This window comes from Propithecus coquereli, unplaced genomic scaffold (genome assembly GCF_000956105.1).
Source record: "Propithecus coquereli isolate 6110/MARCELLA unplaced genomic scaffold, Pcoq_1.0 Scaffold77, whole genome shotgun sequence".
Classification (NCBI taxonomy): Eukaryota; Metazoa; Chordata; class Mammalia; order Primates; family Indriidae; genus Propithecus; species Propithecus coquereli.
The window spans coordinates 378,346-391,087 of record NW_012153840.1 but is presented as its reverse complement, the minus strand read 5'-3'; the positions used below and the strand labels follow the sequence as shown (position 1 = coordinate 391,087).

At 57.7% G+C, this 12,742-nt stretch overlaps 1 protein-coding gene across 6 annotated transcripts in view; it reads left to right on the top strand.

Annotated features, from left to right (window-relative positions):
* Nucleotides 1-11,464, top strand: part of ARHGEF10L (Rho guanine nucleotide exchange factor (GEF) 10-like) — a 104,675-nt gene extending 93,211 nt beyond the window's left edge. For 5 of the 6 annotated variants that reach the window (XM_012662621.1, XM_012662620.1, XM_012662623.1 and 2 more), the window contains 3 exons: nucleotides 1,807-1,981; nucleotides 9,074-9,196; nucleotides 10,397-11,464. In XM_012662621.1, the coding sequence (XP_012518075.1) occupies nucleotides 1,807-1,981; nucleotides 9,074-9,196; nucleotides 10,397-10,935 (837 nt within the window). In that variant the 3' untranslated portion in view covers nucleotides 10,936-11,464. The remainder of the gene's footprint in view (nucleotides 1-1,806; nucleotides 1,982-9,073; nucleotides 9,197-10,396) is intronic. The other variant, XR_001138236.1, reaches the window with a different exon arrangement.
* The last annotated feature ends 1,278 nt before the right edge of the window (nucleotides 11,465-12,742 follow it).

Here is a 12,742-nt window from a genome sequence, read left to right as displayed (position 1 = left end):
ATTCCAAGGCAGCCTGGCATGGGGTCCGGCCCTGCTCACCTCTCCTCCCTGTCTTACCAGCATGCTCCCCTGCACTGGTCCTCAGTCTGCTTCTCATTCCTGCCTCAGGGCCTTTGCACTTGCTGTGCCCTCTGCCTGGCGTGCTCTCCCCCTCCTTCCAACCATCCCAGGACTGTTTCCTTCATGTTATTTATCTCTCTGACTACATGCCACCTCCTGGAGAGAATTTCCCTGACCCAGTCTTAATGGTGCTCAATATTTTTTCCGTGTAGTGGTTTTCACTATTTGAAGTCATCTTTATTTGTTCTGATTGTCTCCTGCACTGGGCATATTTGTTTCGTTAGAGTGAGCCCTGTGGCCTTCCTGTCTCTCACTGTATTCCCAGCACTCAGACCCACGCCAGGCACATAGTAGGGCCTTAAGAACATCTGCTGAATGAATGCGACCTTACTAGTCTCTGCTCACCCAGGTCCCTATAATCCTCATGACAACGTATACTTATGAACGGGGAAACTGAGGCCCTGGCCTGTGAAGCTGCCAAGAAAAATCAGATTGAATAGATCTGACTCGAAATAAATGTTCCATCCAATCTTCCTGCAGTCTTGGGCTTCCACCAAAGATGTGTTATTTATAGGAAAAAATGGAAAACCCAGAAAACTAGAAAAGAGGAAAATCACCAGGCCCTCTACTTCCCCCAGTTTCGGATGCGACTTTTTTCTTTTTCTTTTTTGCACTTACTATAGCATTGACATTTTTCTGTGTTCGTCATACAGTGTCTGTAAACATGACTTTAGATGGATGTGGGATAGTCTGACGAGTGGGTCCACCAGGGTTACCTGGTCACCCCCGGTGGCTGGGCGTTTAGGTTGTTTCTGGTTTGGCGTGCTTGAGTTAGTGCCTGTCTGAGTAACATCTCAGTGTTGTGGATGGAATTCCAGTGTCTGTCCATTCATTCTTTGACCAGATTCTACTGTGCCCTGGGCCTGTTCCAAGCAGAGGGGATATGGGAGGGCCTGAGGCCCTGTGTCTGTCCTTGGAGCTCTCAGTCCAGTGTGGAAGGGGGCTAAGTAGAGCCACGAAGTGGCGTAGGTGTCCCCAGGCTAGACGGCAGAACATGGCATTCAGAAGGAAGTGGCCGGCCCATGGGGTTTGGAGCAAGCTTCGTGGAATGGGGAAGTCACCCTGACGCAGAGTCTTCAGGTGTTGAAGGAGGACAGTGGGTGATGCGTGTTGTGGACACGTCATTGCGAGGGCGGAGGTGTGGCTGCATGGTGTGCCCGGAACACTACCCAGGCCCAGGCTGGGATTGGCCTGGAGCGCAGGGAGCCTGCAAGGAAGGGCAGGAGCAGGAGCCGAGCTAGGGCCTTGAATGCCAAGTTAGGGAACTGGGACTTTCCCCAGCAGTGGGTGTATCTTCTTTTTAAAAAAATAAGGAGTTTGTTTGCTTTAAGATCAAGATTATACATACACTGCCAGGGGAAAAAAAAAATCAAATAGCACGGAACAGTTTATCCTGAAAGGCCTTTTCCCCTCCTGTCCAAATCCTGCTTTGTGGAACAAAATACTTTCCACCTGTTCTGTTTTTAATCCTCCCAGCACTTTCCTCAGGACTCTCATTAGTTTACTTTGCTGCTTCTCGGTTTATCTGTTTTTGGACATTCTGGTTCGGACAGAGGCTGGGTTAGCTTGTGCGCTTGAGGAAGGCGCAAACAGCTGGCCCTGACCTGGTGGGCTGGGGGGAGCGGGGGTGTCAGGAGCCCGGCTGGCAGCCCTGGCCCAGCACCGACCCCCACCCCCTCGCCACAGCAAAGCTTCGAGGCGCACCAGGATGAGGCGGTGAGCGTGACGCACATGGTGAAGGCGGGCAGCGGCGTCTGGATGGCGTTCTCCTCGGGCTCCTCCATCCGCCTCTTCCACACCGAGACCCTGGAGCACCTGCAGGAGATCAACATCGCCACCAGGACCACCTTCCTCCTGCCAGGTGAGGCTGCCTCGGGAAGGGCGGGAACTGACATTCGCGGAGCCCCCTCTGTGGCCAGGTAGTGGTGTGGCGTGGACAGTGCACCCCGAAACCCTCTTGGTGGCCTTCGGTCAGCCCTGAAAGCTGGGCGCCAAGTGGGGTACTCCCCGGGAAGCGTGGGGTCGGGATTCGCACCCGGGCCCGTACCCAAAGCCCCTCCTCCTGTCACTCCTCCCTGCCACCCTGCCACAGCAGCCCGGGCTCTCAGGACATGGGCTCCGAGCCCAGTGGACTCTCCCGAGTCGGGCAGTTGCAAGGACAGGCCAAGCTGGCGGGAACCCCGGCCTGTCTACACAGCCCCACTCCTCAGGTTGACCAAAAACCCAATTCTGCCTCAAATCCCTTTCAGAATGAGGTGACAGGAAAGCAAGGCTAACCAAGGGTCTCTTTCCGTGAAGGTTTTCCTAAGAAGAGGGAAATCTCCCTCTTGGTTTGCTGGCCAGGGGGTGTGGACGGCACCGCTCGAGGCTGGGGCTTCCCTCATAGGTGTTAGTGAGACAGGGCGGAGGGGACTGAGCGCAGGGCTTGCCTGGTGCTCCTGCCTCCGCCCTGCCCAAGGCCTCCCTTACACCATCTGCTGCCCTAGACGAGGCGCAGGGGCTGAGTGGGGAGGGAGCCAGGGCCGACACCCGCCTTACGGCCCATTCTCACCCTGCTGGCTTTGGGGCAGCCCACCTTGCCTCCCTCCTCGGCCCAGCTTCCCGCAGACATGCAGACCCGTGGCTGGTCTAGGAGGATGTAGCAGCTCCGTCCTGTCTGAGCGACCCAGGCCAGGCTGGCTTCAGCAGTGGGGGGAGCTGAAGGTCCCTGGGGCCCCGGGAAACAGAGCCCGTGTGTCAGGCTGGGACCTGGAGCTAATTGTCACGAGAAGCAGGCAGATGGCAGTGGCAGAGGCTGGCAGTGGCCATATGCTGAGCCAGGGGCTGAGTTTCCTGTCGCAGGAGTCAGCACCAAGGGCAGGCACGTTAGCCAGCACTTCAGGGGCCCTGGGGACCTCTGTCCCGGCCCAGAGGCCTGACTCCAGCTCAGGGACCCAGAAATCACCCTGGCTCCTGCTTCCCCCTGGCCAGTTGCGACTGTCCGTGCGTCTGAACTGGTCACATAGGGATAGTGGATGCTGACAACATGACCAACAGCAGTGAGGACAGTAATAACTGCCACCTGCTCCGTACCCGGTCGTGCGCCAGGCCCCAAGCGCTTTGTGTACAGGATCTCATTTCCCTGCAACCCCGTGAGGTGGGAATTGTCCCCGTGTTCCAGATGCAGAAACCAACATTTGTTCGGCAGGGCGAGGTGTCTTGCCCGTGGGCACACACGGGCCCTCTGTGTGTAACGGGGAAAAGAACGGCTCCAGAGTTGTCCCGAGTCCTGACCCGGCCCCGTGCGGTCTCTGGCAAGGCCCTCTGTCTCCCGGAGCTCTTGCCCCGCTGCGAGGTGGGATGTGGTTCCCGCCTCGGGGCTGTCGTGAGGCTCGATGGCACCAGGGCTGGGACAGGGCCTGCCCAGGCCCGTGGGGCGGCAGGTGCCCGATGGGGGTGGACCCTTCCCTGACGTTCCGCTGGGCTGTGCGAGAGGCTCGGTGTCAGGCATCTTGTTTGTCGTCTTCTCTTCCTTCCTTCTTGTCTTTCTTTTTTGCCGCTTTTGTTGTGTTTCGTCGTGTTTAGCCATTGCACAAGTTCTCCATATCACAGAAATAGCTCCACGATTCCTCCGATAGCGAAGTTATTTCAAGTTAATAGAACAGCGAAAAATGAGTAATCTTACAGGCCTTTTAAAATCTTAGGAATTCCCTCTCGTAGGGGCGGAGGAGTGCGGGAGGGTCTAGCTGATCACGTGCGAGGCAGGCCTGCGGGTGGAGCAGCCGTTCCCATTGGCCCAGCACGGACCTTACTGTACGTCCCACATTCGTTTTCCTGCCCATAGACTTAGTTGTTCTTTGCAGTTAACCTTTAAAGAAGGAAGGGCGTTCGTTACAATGGTGGTGACTTTAGGGCCAGGTAAACTGAGGCCCAGGAGGTTCAGTGATTGGCCCGTTGTCACACTGTGAAAGCACAGGGCCAGGGGAGACCACAGGCTCTGGTCGCAGCGTTCTCACACTTGCTGTGCAGCCTGGGGCGATGGCTTCCCCTTCCTGGGCCTCAGTGTCTCCATCCACACGACGAGGGGCCGAGATGTGAGTCAGCTTGGCCACGAGTGCAGGATAAACCAGAGCCTGGAGTCAGGACTCCTCCGGGAATCCTGCCCTGTCGCCTTCCGGGTCTGACCAGGAGCAAATGGAGAACGCTCCGATCGTCTGTCCCCACCTGGCAGGGCAGGGGTGGGCATTACCCGATATGGCGCCAGCACAGCACCCGCAGTCCCTGGCTCGAGTTGGTCTCAGTCGTGGTGGTGACTCCCTCCAGGGCAGTGCCCTTCCCATCACGTCAGCTACGTCAGAGCAGACAGAGTGACCCCTCCGCCTGCCAGGCCTCCTGGGGCTGAACCCTGCATAGGTCTGTATATCAGCCGTGGTTCCTGGGCGTGGGGCTTCCCGAATGTTCCCTCCTTCCCCCAGGCCTGACCTCCCCTCATCAGCAGCACTGGGGAGCCCAGGCCCTGCCAGGCCAGGTCCTCCTGGGACCCCTCAGGCCTGAGAGTGGCTCCCCCACGCCCCATGCTGAAGATAGGGCAGCTTCAGAGCCACCCTATGTTGTGCGTTTGCGGAGGGACAGCAAAGTAGGATTCTTACATTCTTCATCAGACAGATTTTAAAAAGGCTTTTAAGTATTTTTTTCTTCCCCCACACCACCAAATGAAATAATTGCATAATTAGTAATAAATTTGTTCCTCCTCTAAATGTGGATTTTTTTAGGGTGTGTTAAAAATTTATCACGCTTCCTTCCCCTGACCCCTTTCTTCCACTCAAGTACCCGACTGCTATTAATGCATTTTTTAACCTAAACTCCCTCCTCCTTTTAACTAGACAGGTCATTAATAAAATGTTCTCCGAGAGCCTGAGCTTTTTAAAGTTGTATATCTCCAGATAGATGGCTTGGGTGAGTTGAACACTGCTGCATTAAGTCTCTGTGATAAAATATTTATTCACCATTAGAATTTTTTTTTCTTTCGGACTGTTTGTGAAGTGTCTTGCTCTTTTCCTCGAGGCGGAGCGGGGAGGAGGAAGGGCCCCAGAATGAGCTCTGCAGAAAAAGCCATTTCTCAATTCCAGCATCTCTTTCGGTCTCACGCCCGCCTTCCTTTCATTTGTCGGGGTTCGGCTGTCCAGTGGGGCCGAGAGGAGGCAGGGCGTCGGCAAACGGTCTCCTGCTGGCCTCACGCCCCAGGGGCCCGGGAAAGGGGTCTATGGCTCCAATGGAGCCCATCTTGAGACATTAGAGTCCAGGTTCTCTTAATAATCGTAAACATTATCCTAATAGCCTCCATTTATTGATTGTATACTAGGGGCTAAGAGCTGTGTTCAGCTGTGTATCTGTATTGTTTGTATGTACATATGAATATATTCAATATTTCTAATAATCATAAAACTGGGCAAGCATCGATGGATGAGAGAAAGTGACGTGTCCGGATTCTCTACTCTCATTGGTCCATCCATCCGTCCGTCTGTCAGCTCATCCACTCACAGGTACCTTTGTGTCTACCATGGCCAGGGTGCTCTGCCAGGAGTTGGGAGTCAGCCTGGCGTACACAGAGGAGCTGCTGTCCCACGAAGCTTCATTTGGGAAGGTAGACAACAAAGAGCAGCGCGAGGTCATTACCACCCTTGGCCAGTGCCGGGAAGAGAAGGGAGCTCACGGCCGGGGCCTCCATGCTGAGCCTTTGCTTTCTGAATGGATGCAGGTGTGGGAAATAGGCCCAGCTCTACCGCACCCAGATACTGTTTGTGAAACAGCCCCCGCGGTCGGGTCTGAGTCACCAGCGGGCCTTTTCCAGTGTGGTTTGCTTTGCCACATTGAATCGACACTACGAATGTGACTTTTTGAGTTTGCGTCATGTTGCCGGAGTCATATCGCACTGCCTGCCTGATAGCTCCACTTGGACGTCTGATGCACGTCTGAGACCGCGCGTCCGGTCGGGAGCTCTGGGCTTCAGCCTCAAAGCTTGCTCCTCCACTGTCCCAGGTGACAGCACTGCCATGTACCAGCTGCTGGAGGCAGAGAAGCCTCAGCGTGGTCCCGGACCCCGCCCCTTCCCTCCCCTCCCCCTCCAGTCTGTAGTAGCTCTGCTGTTCTGTTTCCAGACGCGTCTCCAATCGCTGCTGCGGGAGCCCCACTGATCTTCTCCCACCCAAACGCTCCACTGAGATCGGGCCGTAGCACTCCCCTGCGTAGACCTTCTGGTAGCTTTTCACTGCAGTCAGAACGACAAACCCCAGTCCTTGCCCTGACCCGTCCCCTTCCCTGACCTCCCCTCTGGTCCTCTGAGTTTGCCTCCTGTCCCGGAGCTGCGCTGGCTTCCATCTGCTCCACAGACTGGCCAAGCTCATTCTTGTCACAGAGCCTCTGCATGCAGAGGTCTTGGTGTGGCGACCTCCTCCTTGTCATCCGGGTTTCACAGACTCACTCCTGCCTCCCATCCTTCCAGGAAGCAGAGTGAGGCATGAAAACCTGGGAGTCCTCCCTCCCTCCCTCTGCCCCAGAGCCCCACTGTAATCCTCTGCCTGGCATTTGTGTCCATGTTTCTGTTCTCGCTTCCGGTTTCCGCTCTCTAGGACTGTGCCATCTAATACATTGGCCGTTACTGAAATTAAAGAAAATTGAAAATTCAGTCCTGCAGTCCACTAGCTGCATTTACCAAGTGCTTGGTAGCCAGTGACTGATGGCTACTGAATTGGGTGGCACGGTAGAGAGCATTCCATCATTGCAGAAAGTTCTAGAGTGCCTGCTCCTCAGGGCAGGGACGTTGTGTGCATGGTTCTAGCCACGCCTCCAGCACCCAGTGTGGAGTCTGGCACACTGCAGGCAGCTGGGATGGAAATGGGTTTGCGATGGATGGCACCCTGTGCTAGATGCTGCTGTGTGGACCCAGGTGGGAACCTTCCTTTTAGGGCCAGGGAGGCTGCTCCGCAGAGGAAGCACGGGCGCCTGTGAGTGTGGCACTGAAGTGTCTGCTCAAGAGCAGAGGCAGCAGATGCACTGGGCTGTAGAGGGCAGCAGACCTCAGCTCGCCTCCCACCCTGCACACACCGGCTGGGGGGCCTCTTTGAGCCTTAATGTCCTCGTCTGGAAGATGGGGATGGCGTCTGTGTCCTGCATACGTCGCAGCTGTCGCAGGGCTCATGTCAGACGAGAGCAGGTGCACCAGGGCTCCGGAAGCACCAACGCAGTGTTTCTGGCAGTGTAGTATGTGGACCAGTAGCACTGGTGTCACCTGCAGCCTCTCCTTGGGGGTCGGGCCCCTCAATCTCCTGGTGATGCTGACGCACACCTCATTCCAGATATATCTTGGCATCGCTGTTGCCACGATCTATGACATAAATATGAATTTCCTTTGAGGGAAGAATAAACCCCTTTCAGAGGGCAGAGGATTTGGGCAAGAAGGAGACAGCCCTTTGGAAAGGCCGGAGCCAGGCGAAGCCCGTGGGAGCTTGGCAGGGCTGTGCACCCTGCGTGTGACAAGGGAGGGGTCTGTCCCTGAGGCAGCAGCCTGCACCCTGCTCCTCTCGGCCCTCCGAGGCAGTCCTCCTGTCCTGGCCCCCAACCTCTCCCTCACTCCTGTTCCCGCGGGTCAGATTCATGAACGGTTATGGCAGGAGTGACGGTAGCAGGTAGCACCTCTGTGCATGCCGTGTGCCAGGCACTGGGTTAACTGTTTTACTTTCAGTGACTCATTTAACTCCCAGGACAATGCTATGAAATACAGTCATGTGTCGCTTAAGGGCAGAATATGTTCTGAGAAATGCCTTGTTAGGTGATTTTGTCGTCGTGCAAACATCATAGAGTGTACTCACGCAAACCTAGATGGCATGGCCTATTGTCCCTGGCTACAAGCCTGTTCAACACGTCACTGTACTGAGTACAGTTGGAACACGACAGTAAGTATTTGTGCATCTAAACAAATTAAACATGGAAAAGGTACATGAAAAATATGGCGTTATAATCTTATGGGACCAACATTGTATGTGCAGTTTGTTGTTGAACCACGTTATGTGGCACGTGACTGTGTTGTCATCAGCCCCTTTTATAAGTGAGGGGACAGTGGCACAGAGGGGGTTAGGACTGGCCCCAGGTCACGTAGCCATGAAGTGGCAGAGCCAGGGTTTGAACCCAGCGCCCGGCTCTGGAGCTGTTTCTTGGCCGCTGTGCTGGGCAGCCCACACTGCGCATCCCTCTGTGAGGAACGGGGGATGGGGGACCCGCCATCCCTGACATTGCCACCCTTGCTCACATGAAGTGACAGCACCGAGGGGATAGACCGAGAAGAGCTAGTCGGGACCGACGTCGATACCATGTTGATTCCCGCCAGTGAGTCCTCTGCTTCCCTCTCGGGCCCGGGGCCTGCCGGGAGTGCCGAGCCCTCGCCCAGAGAAGTGCCCACGCGGGCAAGCCCGTGCTGGAAACAGCGCTGCACACAGGGGCTGTGGCGGACCCCGGGCCCCGGCCCCCGTCCCATCTGCGTGGGCATCTGCTTCGCCCACACCGACTGGAAACTTGCACCTTCCCAGTCTCCCCCGGCCCCGCTCCCCAGCTGGCTGGTTGTGTCCCTGGCATGGGCCGCCTGTGGCCGACCCTTTGTGCCAGAGAAGCCGGCCGCTGTGTGCTGAGCTCACGGGCCAGGCCCGGGGCCCTGGGTGCTACCCCAGTGTGTCCTCATGGCAGCCCCACTCTGCACAGGGGGAGACCGAGGCTGGGGAGGGGAGCTCTGAGCTGGGGGCTCCAGGGGCCAGACCCCAGCCAGGTCAGCCCACGCCCCGGGTCTTAACCACAACAACATCCAGCTCTTGCCTGTCTCATGGGAGGGGCCCAGACTGTGCCGTGCCCTCTCCTTGTGGTGGCACCCGGAGCCCACTGCCATCCCCCAGGGACGGCGCTACTCACCTGGCCTCTCTCTCTGCAGGCCAGAAGCACTTGTGTGTCACCAGCCTCCTGATCTGCCAGGGTCTGCTCTGGGTGGGCACTGACCAGGGTGTCATCGTCCTGCTGCCTGTGCCTCGACTGGAGGGCATCCCCAAGATCACAGGTGAGCTTCTGGGAGCTGGTCTGGGCAGGGCCCCGGGGTCAGCTGCAAACAGCCAGCGGGGCTTGGCGGAGAGGGTGAATTGTGCCCAGGTATTGACCCTGTCTTCTGACTTGGAGACTGAGGTCCAGTCTTGAGCTTCCTGTCATCTGTGGTGGCACAGTGAAACTAAGTCATGTTAGTCCCACAGTCTCCTGCCTTCTTTCTGAGTCTCAGTTTCCTGATCTGGCAAATGGGCACAGTCATGACTTCAGGATTGGCTGAGACACCTGACTAATGGCAGAGGCTCCGCTGGGCCCCTTCTGATTCCTCCCACTGCAGTTTCAAAACGTCCAGGCTCCAGAGATAGAACTGAGGGCCGGGCCGGGTGCCCTCATGGGGTCCATGTGCAAATGTGTGTGCACAGATCAGGGGAAGGTCTGCTCTGGCCTGCACCACCAGGGCCAGGAGAGCAAGGGCAGGACCAGGGAGAGCCTCGACGTTTGGACACCTAGAGCCCTGGGCCCCTCTCTCTCTGTCCTGAGATGATGGCACGGTGGTCTCTTCCAGCAGACAGTGGGGCGAGAGGAATGTGCAGCCCTGGGGGTGGGCCGGCCCCACCCAGACCTTGAGCCCCTCTGCTAAGGAGTCGCTTCTAAATCCCCACATTTCCCATAGTTACGGTTCATCGCTCCAGGCATTTTGGTCACCCAAGGGGTGTCTATGAAGGGCCAGGTCCTGGGCTGCAAGGCTGAACGAGCAGAGACCCTGCCCGCAGAGAGCCGCGGTCTCCTGGGGGCCCTTGTAGTCCAGGCGGCAGGCGCTCCAGGGCCTGGGGGCACAGAGAGGGACAGATTCAGGAGGGATTTGCCGGGAGGAGCTTTGAGCCTGACCTCACAGGAAGAGCTGCAGATTGAGGTGGACGCGAAAGGCTTTCTAGGCGGAGGTAATAGCGTGGGCAAAGGCTCGGAGACAGGAAATTCTCAGGGAATCCATACCAGGGTCCCCCCAAGCGGTGTGTAAAGTCGCTCCTGTTCTAGTCCCCCCAGGAGGGTAGCCCTGGAGCACGGCAGAGCCAGACCCACGGCCTTCGGGGAGGTGCCCGCAGATTACAGCCGCCAAAATAAAACCCCACCCAGAAAGTTCTCGGGAGAGATGTGTGGGCTGCCTCCCTTAATGCTCTGGGCCTTCGGGCCCCCTTCCCCCTCGCCCCATTTCCTGTAGGGAAGGGCATGGTCTCGCTCAATGGTCACTGTGGGCCTGTGGCCTTCCTGGCGGTGGCGACCAGCATCTTGGCCCCTGACATCCTGCGGAGCGACCAGGAGGAGGCTGAGGGGCCGCGGGCTGAGGAGGACAAGCCGGACGGGCAGGCTCACGAGCCAGTACCTGTGCCCGACAGCCACGTGGGCCGAGAGCTGACCCGGAAGAAGGGCATCCTCCTGCAGTACCGCCTGCGCTCCACGGCCCACCTCCCCGGCCCGCTGCTCTCCATGCGGGAGCCGGTGCCCGCCGACGGCTCAGCCCTGGAGCACAGCGAGGAGGACGGCTCCATCTACGAGATGGCCGACGACCCCGACGTCTGGGTGCGCAGCCGGCCCTGCGCCCGCGACGCCCACCGCAAGGAGATCTGCTCCGTAGCCATCATCTCCGGCGGGCAAGGCTACCGCAACTTCGGTGGCGCCCTGGGCGGCAGCGGGAGGCCGGCCCCGTGTGGGGAGACGGACAGCACCCTCCTCATCTGGCAGGTGCCCTTGATGCTATAGCCCCCAGCCCAGCCCCGGTGGGCACAGCGCAGGCCTGACCGCGGCCGGGCCATGCCGGGCTCTGCTCGGTCCCCAGGCAGTGCTGGGAAGACTTGCGTTCCAGGGATCTGCCCGGGGCGTGCGGACAGGCCTGGATTCTCCAGGACCGACTCTGGCAGGGTGAAGGACAAACCTCTTCTTTTTAAAAATATTTTTTTTTTTCAGAGTGTTTTGGGGAGGGGTTTTAGGGTTAGGGGAGACGGAGGACACATCCGGAGGAAATGGCCTTCTTTTTAAAAGCAAAAAACACAAAACCTCACAACTGCCTGGCAAGCCCAGCACCACCTGTCCGGGCCCGCTCGGGGCTCCCAGGCAGCCGCGCGCCCCTGCTGCAGGTGTGCGCGTGAGTGTGTGCGAGCGTGTGGGCTGCGTGTGAATATATATAAATACATATATATGGTGTACATTCTATGTGTATAAATAAAGTCTGTACATATTGGCGCTCTGGGAGATGCTGGAATAAATGGCGAGAGTCACATCGGTACTTGGACCGAGGCCTTGTTTTTCTGAGACACGGTGGGGAAGAGGCAGAGAGAGCAGCTGCTGGCAGGCAGGGCTGCCACGGCCAGGAGCCACTGTGCCGTCCGCGGGATCCGGGCTCGGCACCAGGGCAGAGCTGCTGCGGGGATCGTCTCCAGCACTGCACTGTCCGGCGCGGTCGCCATCAGCCACAGGTGGCTTGTAAACTTTCAAATCAATTAAAATTCAATTAAATATTCAGTCCCTCAGTCGCCGTAGCCGCATTTCAGGTGTGTCTGGAGCAGCCCGACAGGGTAAGTGGCGACGGATTAGACGGCCCAGGCATGGCCGTTTCCATCACCGCAGGAAGTTCTCTTCTGCTCGAGAAGGGGCTTTGGGGGCTCCTTTTCTGAACATCTTTTGTAGAAAAGATTGGGTCACCCCGGCTCTGGAACGGCGCGGAGGCAGGGGGCCTTGGCGTCTAACAGCACAAGCCAGGGAGGGAGGGGAAGCGGAAGGGGGTCTCAGCCGGCTGGCTGTCCTTGCCGGGGGGTGAGGGGCTTGGGACTGGGGGTCTGAGGGAGGGTGGGGGGAGTTCCAGATGGGGTCTGTCAGCAGCAGGAGCAGAGCCCAGCTGCCTGTGGCCCTGGCGTCTGTCTTCTGGCTCAATCCATCCTTAGATTTCTAGAGCTGCCTGCAGGGGAAAAACCAAACCCAAAAGCTACCACCCAAAAAGGTACTGTTTCCTCCATTTTCCCACCTCTCTACGTCTCTGCCATCGTCCGTGTGTCTGTCTACCCGGCCACTGGTGTGCAAGTCTGAAGCTCTGGGAACCCAGTGGAAAAGCCACCAAGGAGTGGACATTCCAGCCAGGTTCTAACCACATGGCAGGATCTCGCCCCCTGGAAAAGTCATTCATTCACTCACTTTGCAAACCCCATGAGTTCCTGGTATGTGCCAGGCACTGTGCTCCTTGCTGGGGCCATGCAGGCAGATGAGACAGCAGCCTCCATGCCCACGGGGAGCGCATGGTCCCGAGTGAGGGCTTGGGGAGGCGGGGGGTGCTGCAGAGGAAGGGGGAGGAGGAACAGCCTGCGCGGGGCGGAGGGTACACAGAGGTTGGCTTGTTCCCAGAGGGCAGGTGATCCAGTGTGGGTCCCCAGGACCGGGAGAGGAGGCTGTGTCTGGAGGAAACAGTGCGCCTGAGGGTCTGGCTTCCACGCTGACAAACCGTGGCTCAGATGTGACCCAGCTTCTCTGGGCCTCAGTTTCCCCTTTTGTATCAAAGAAGAATCATCACTGCCCGATC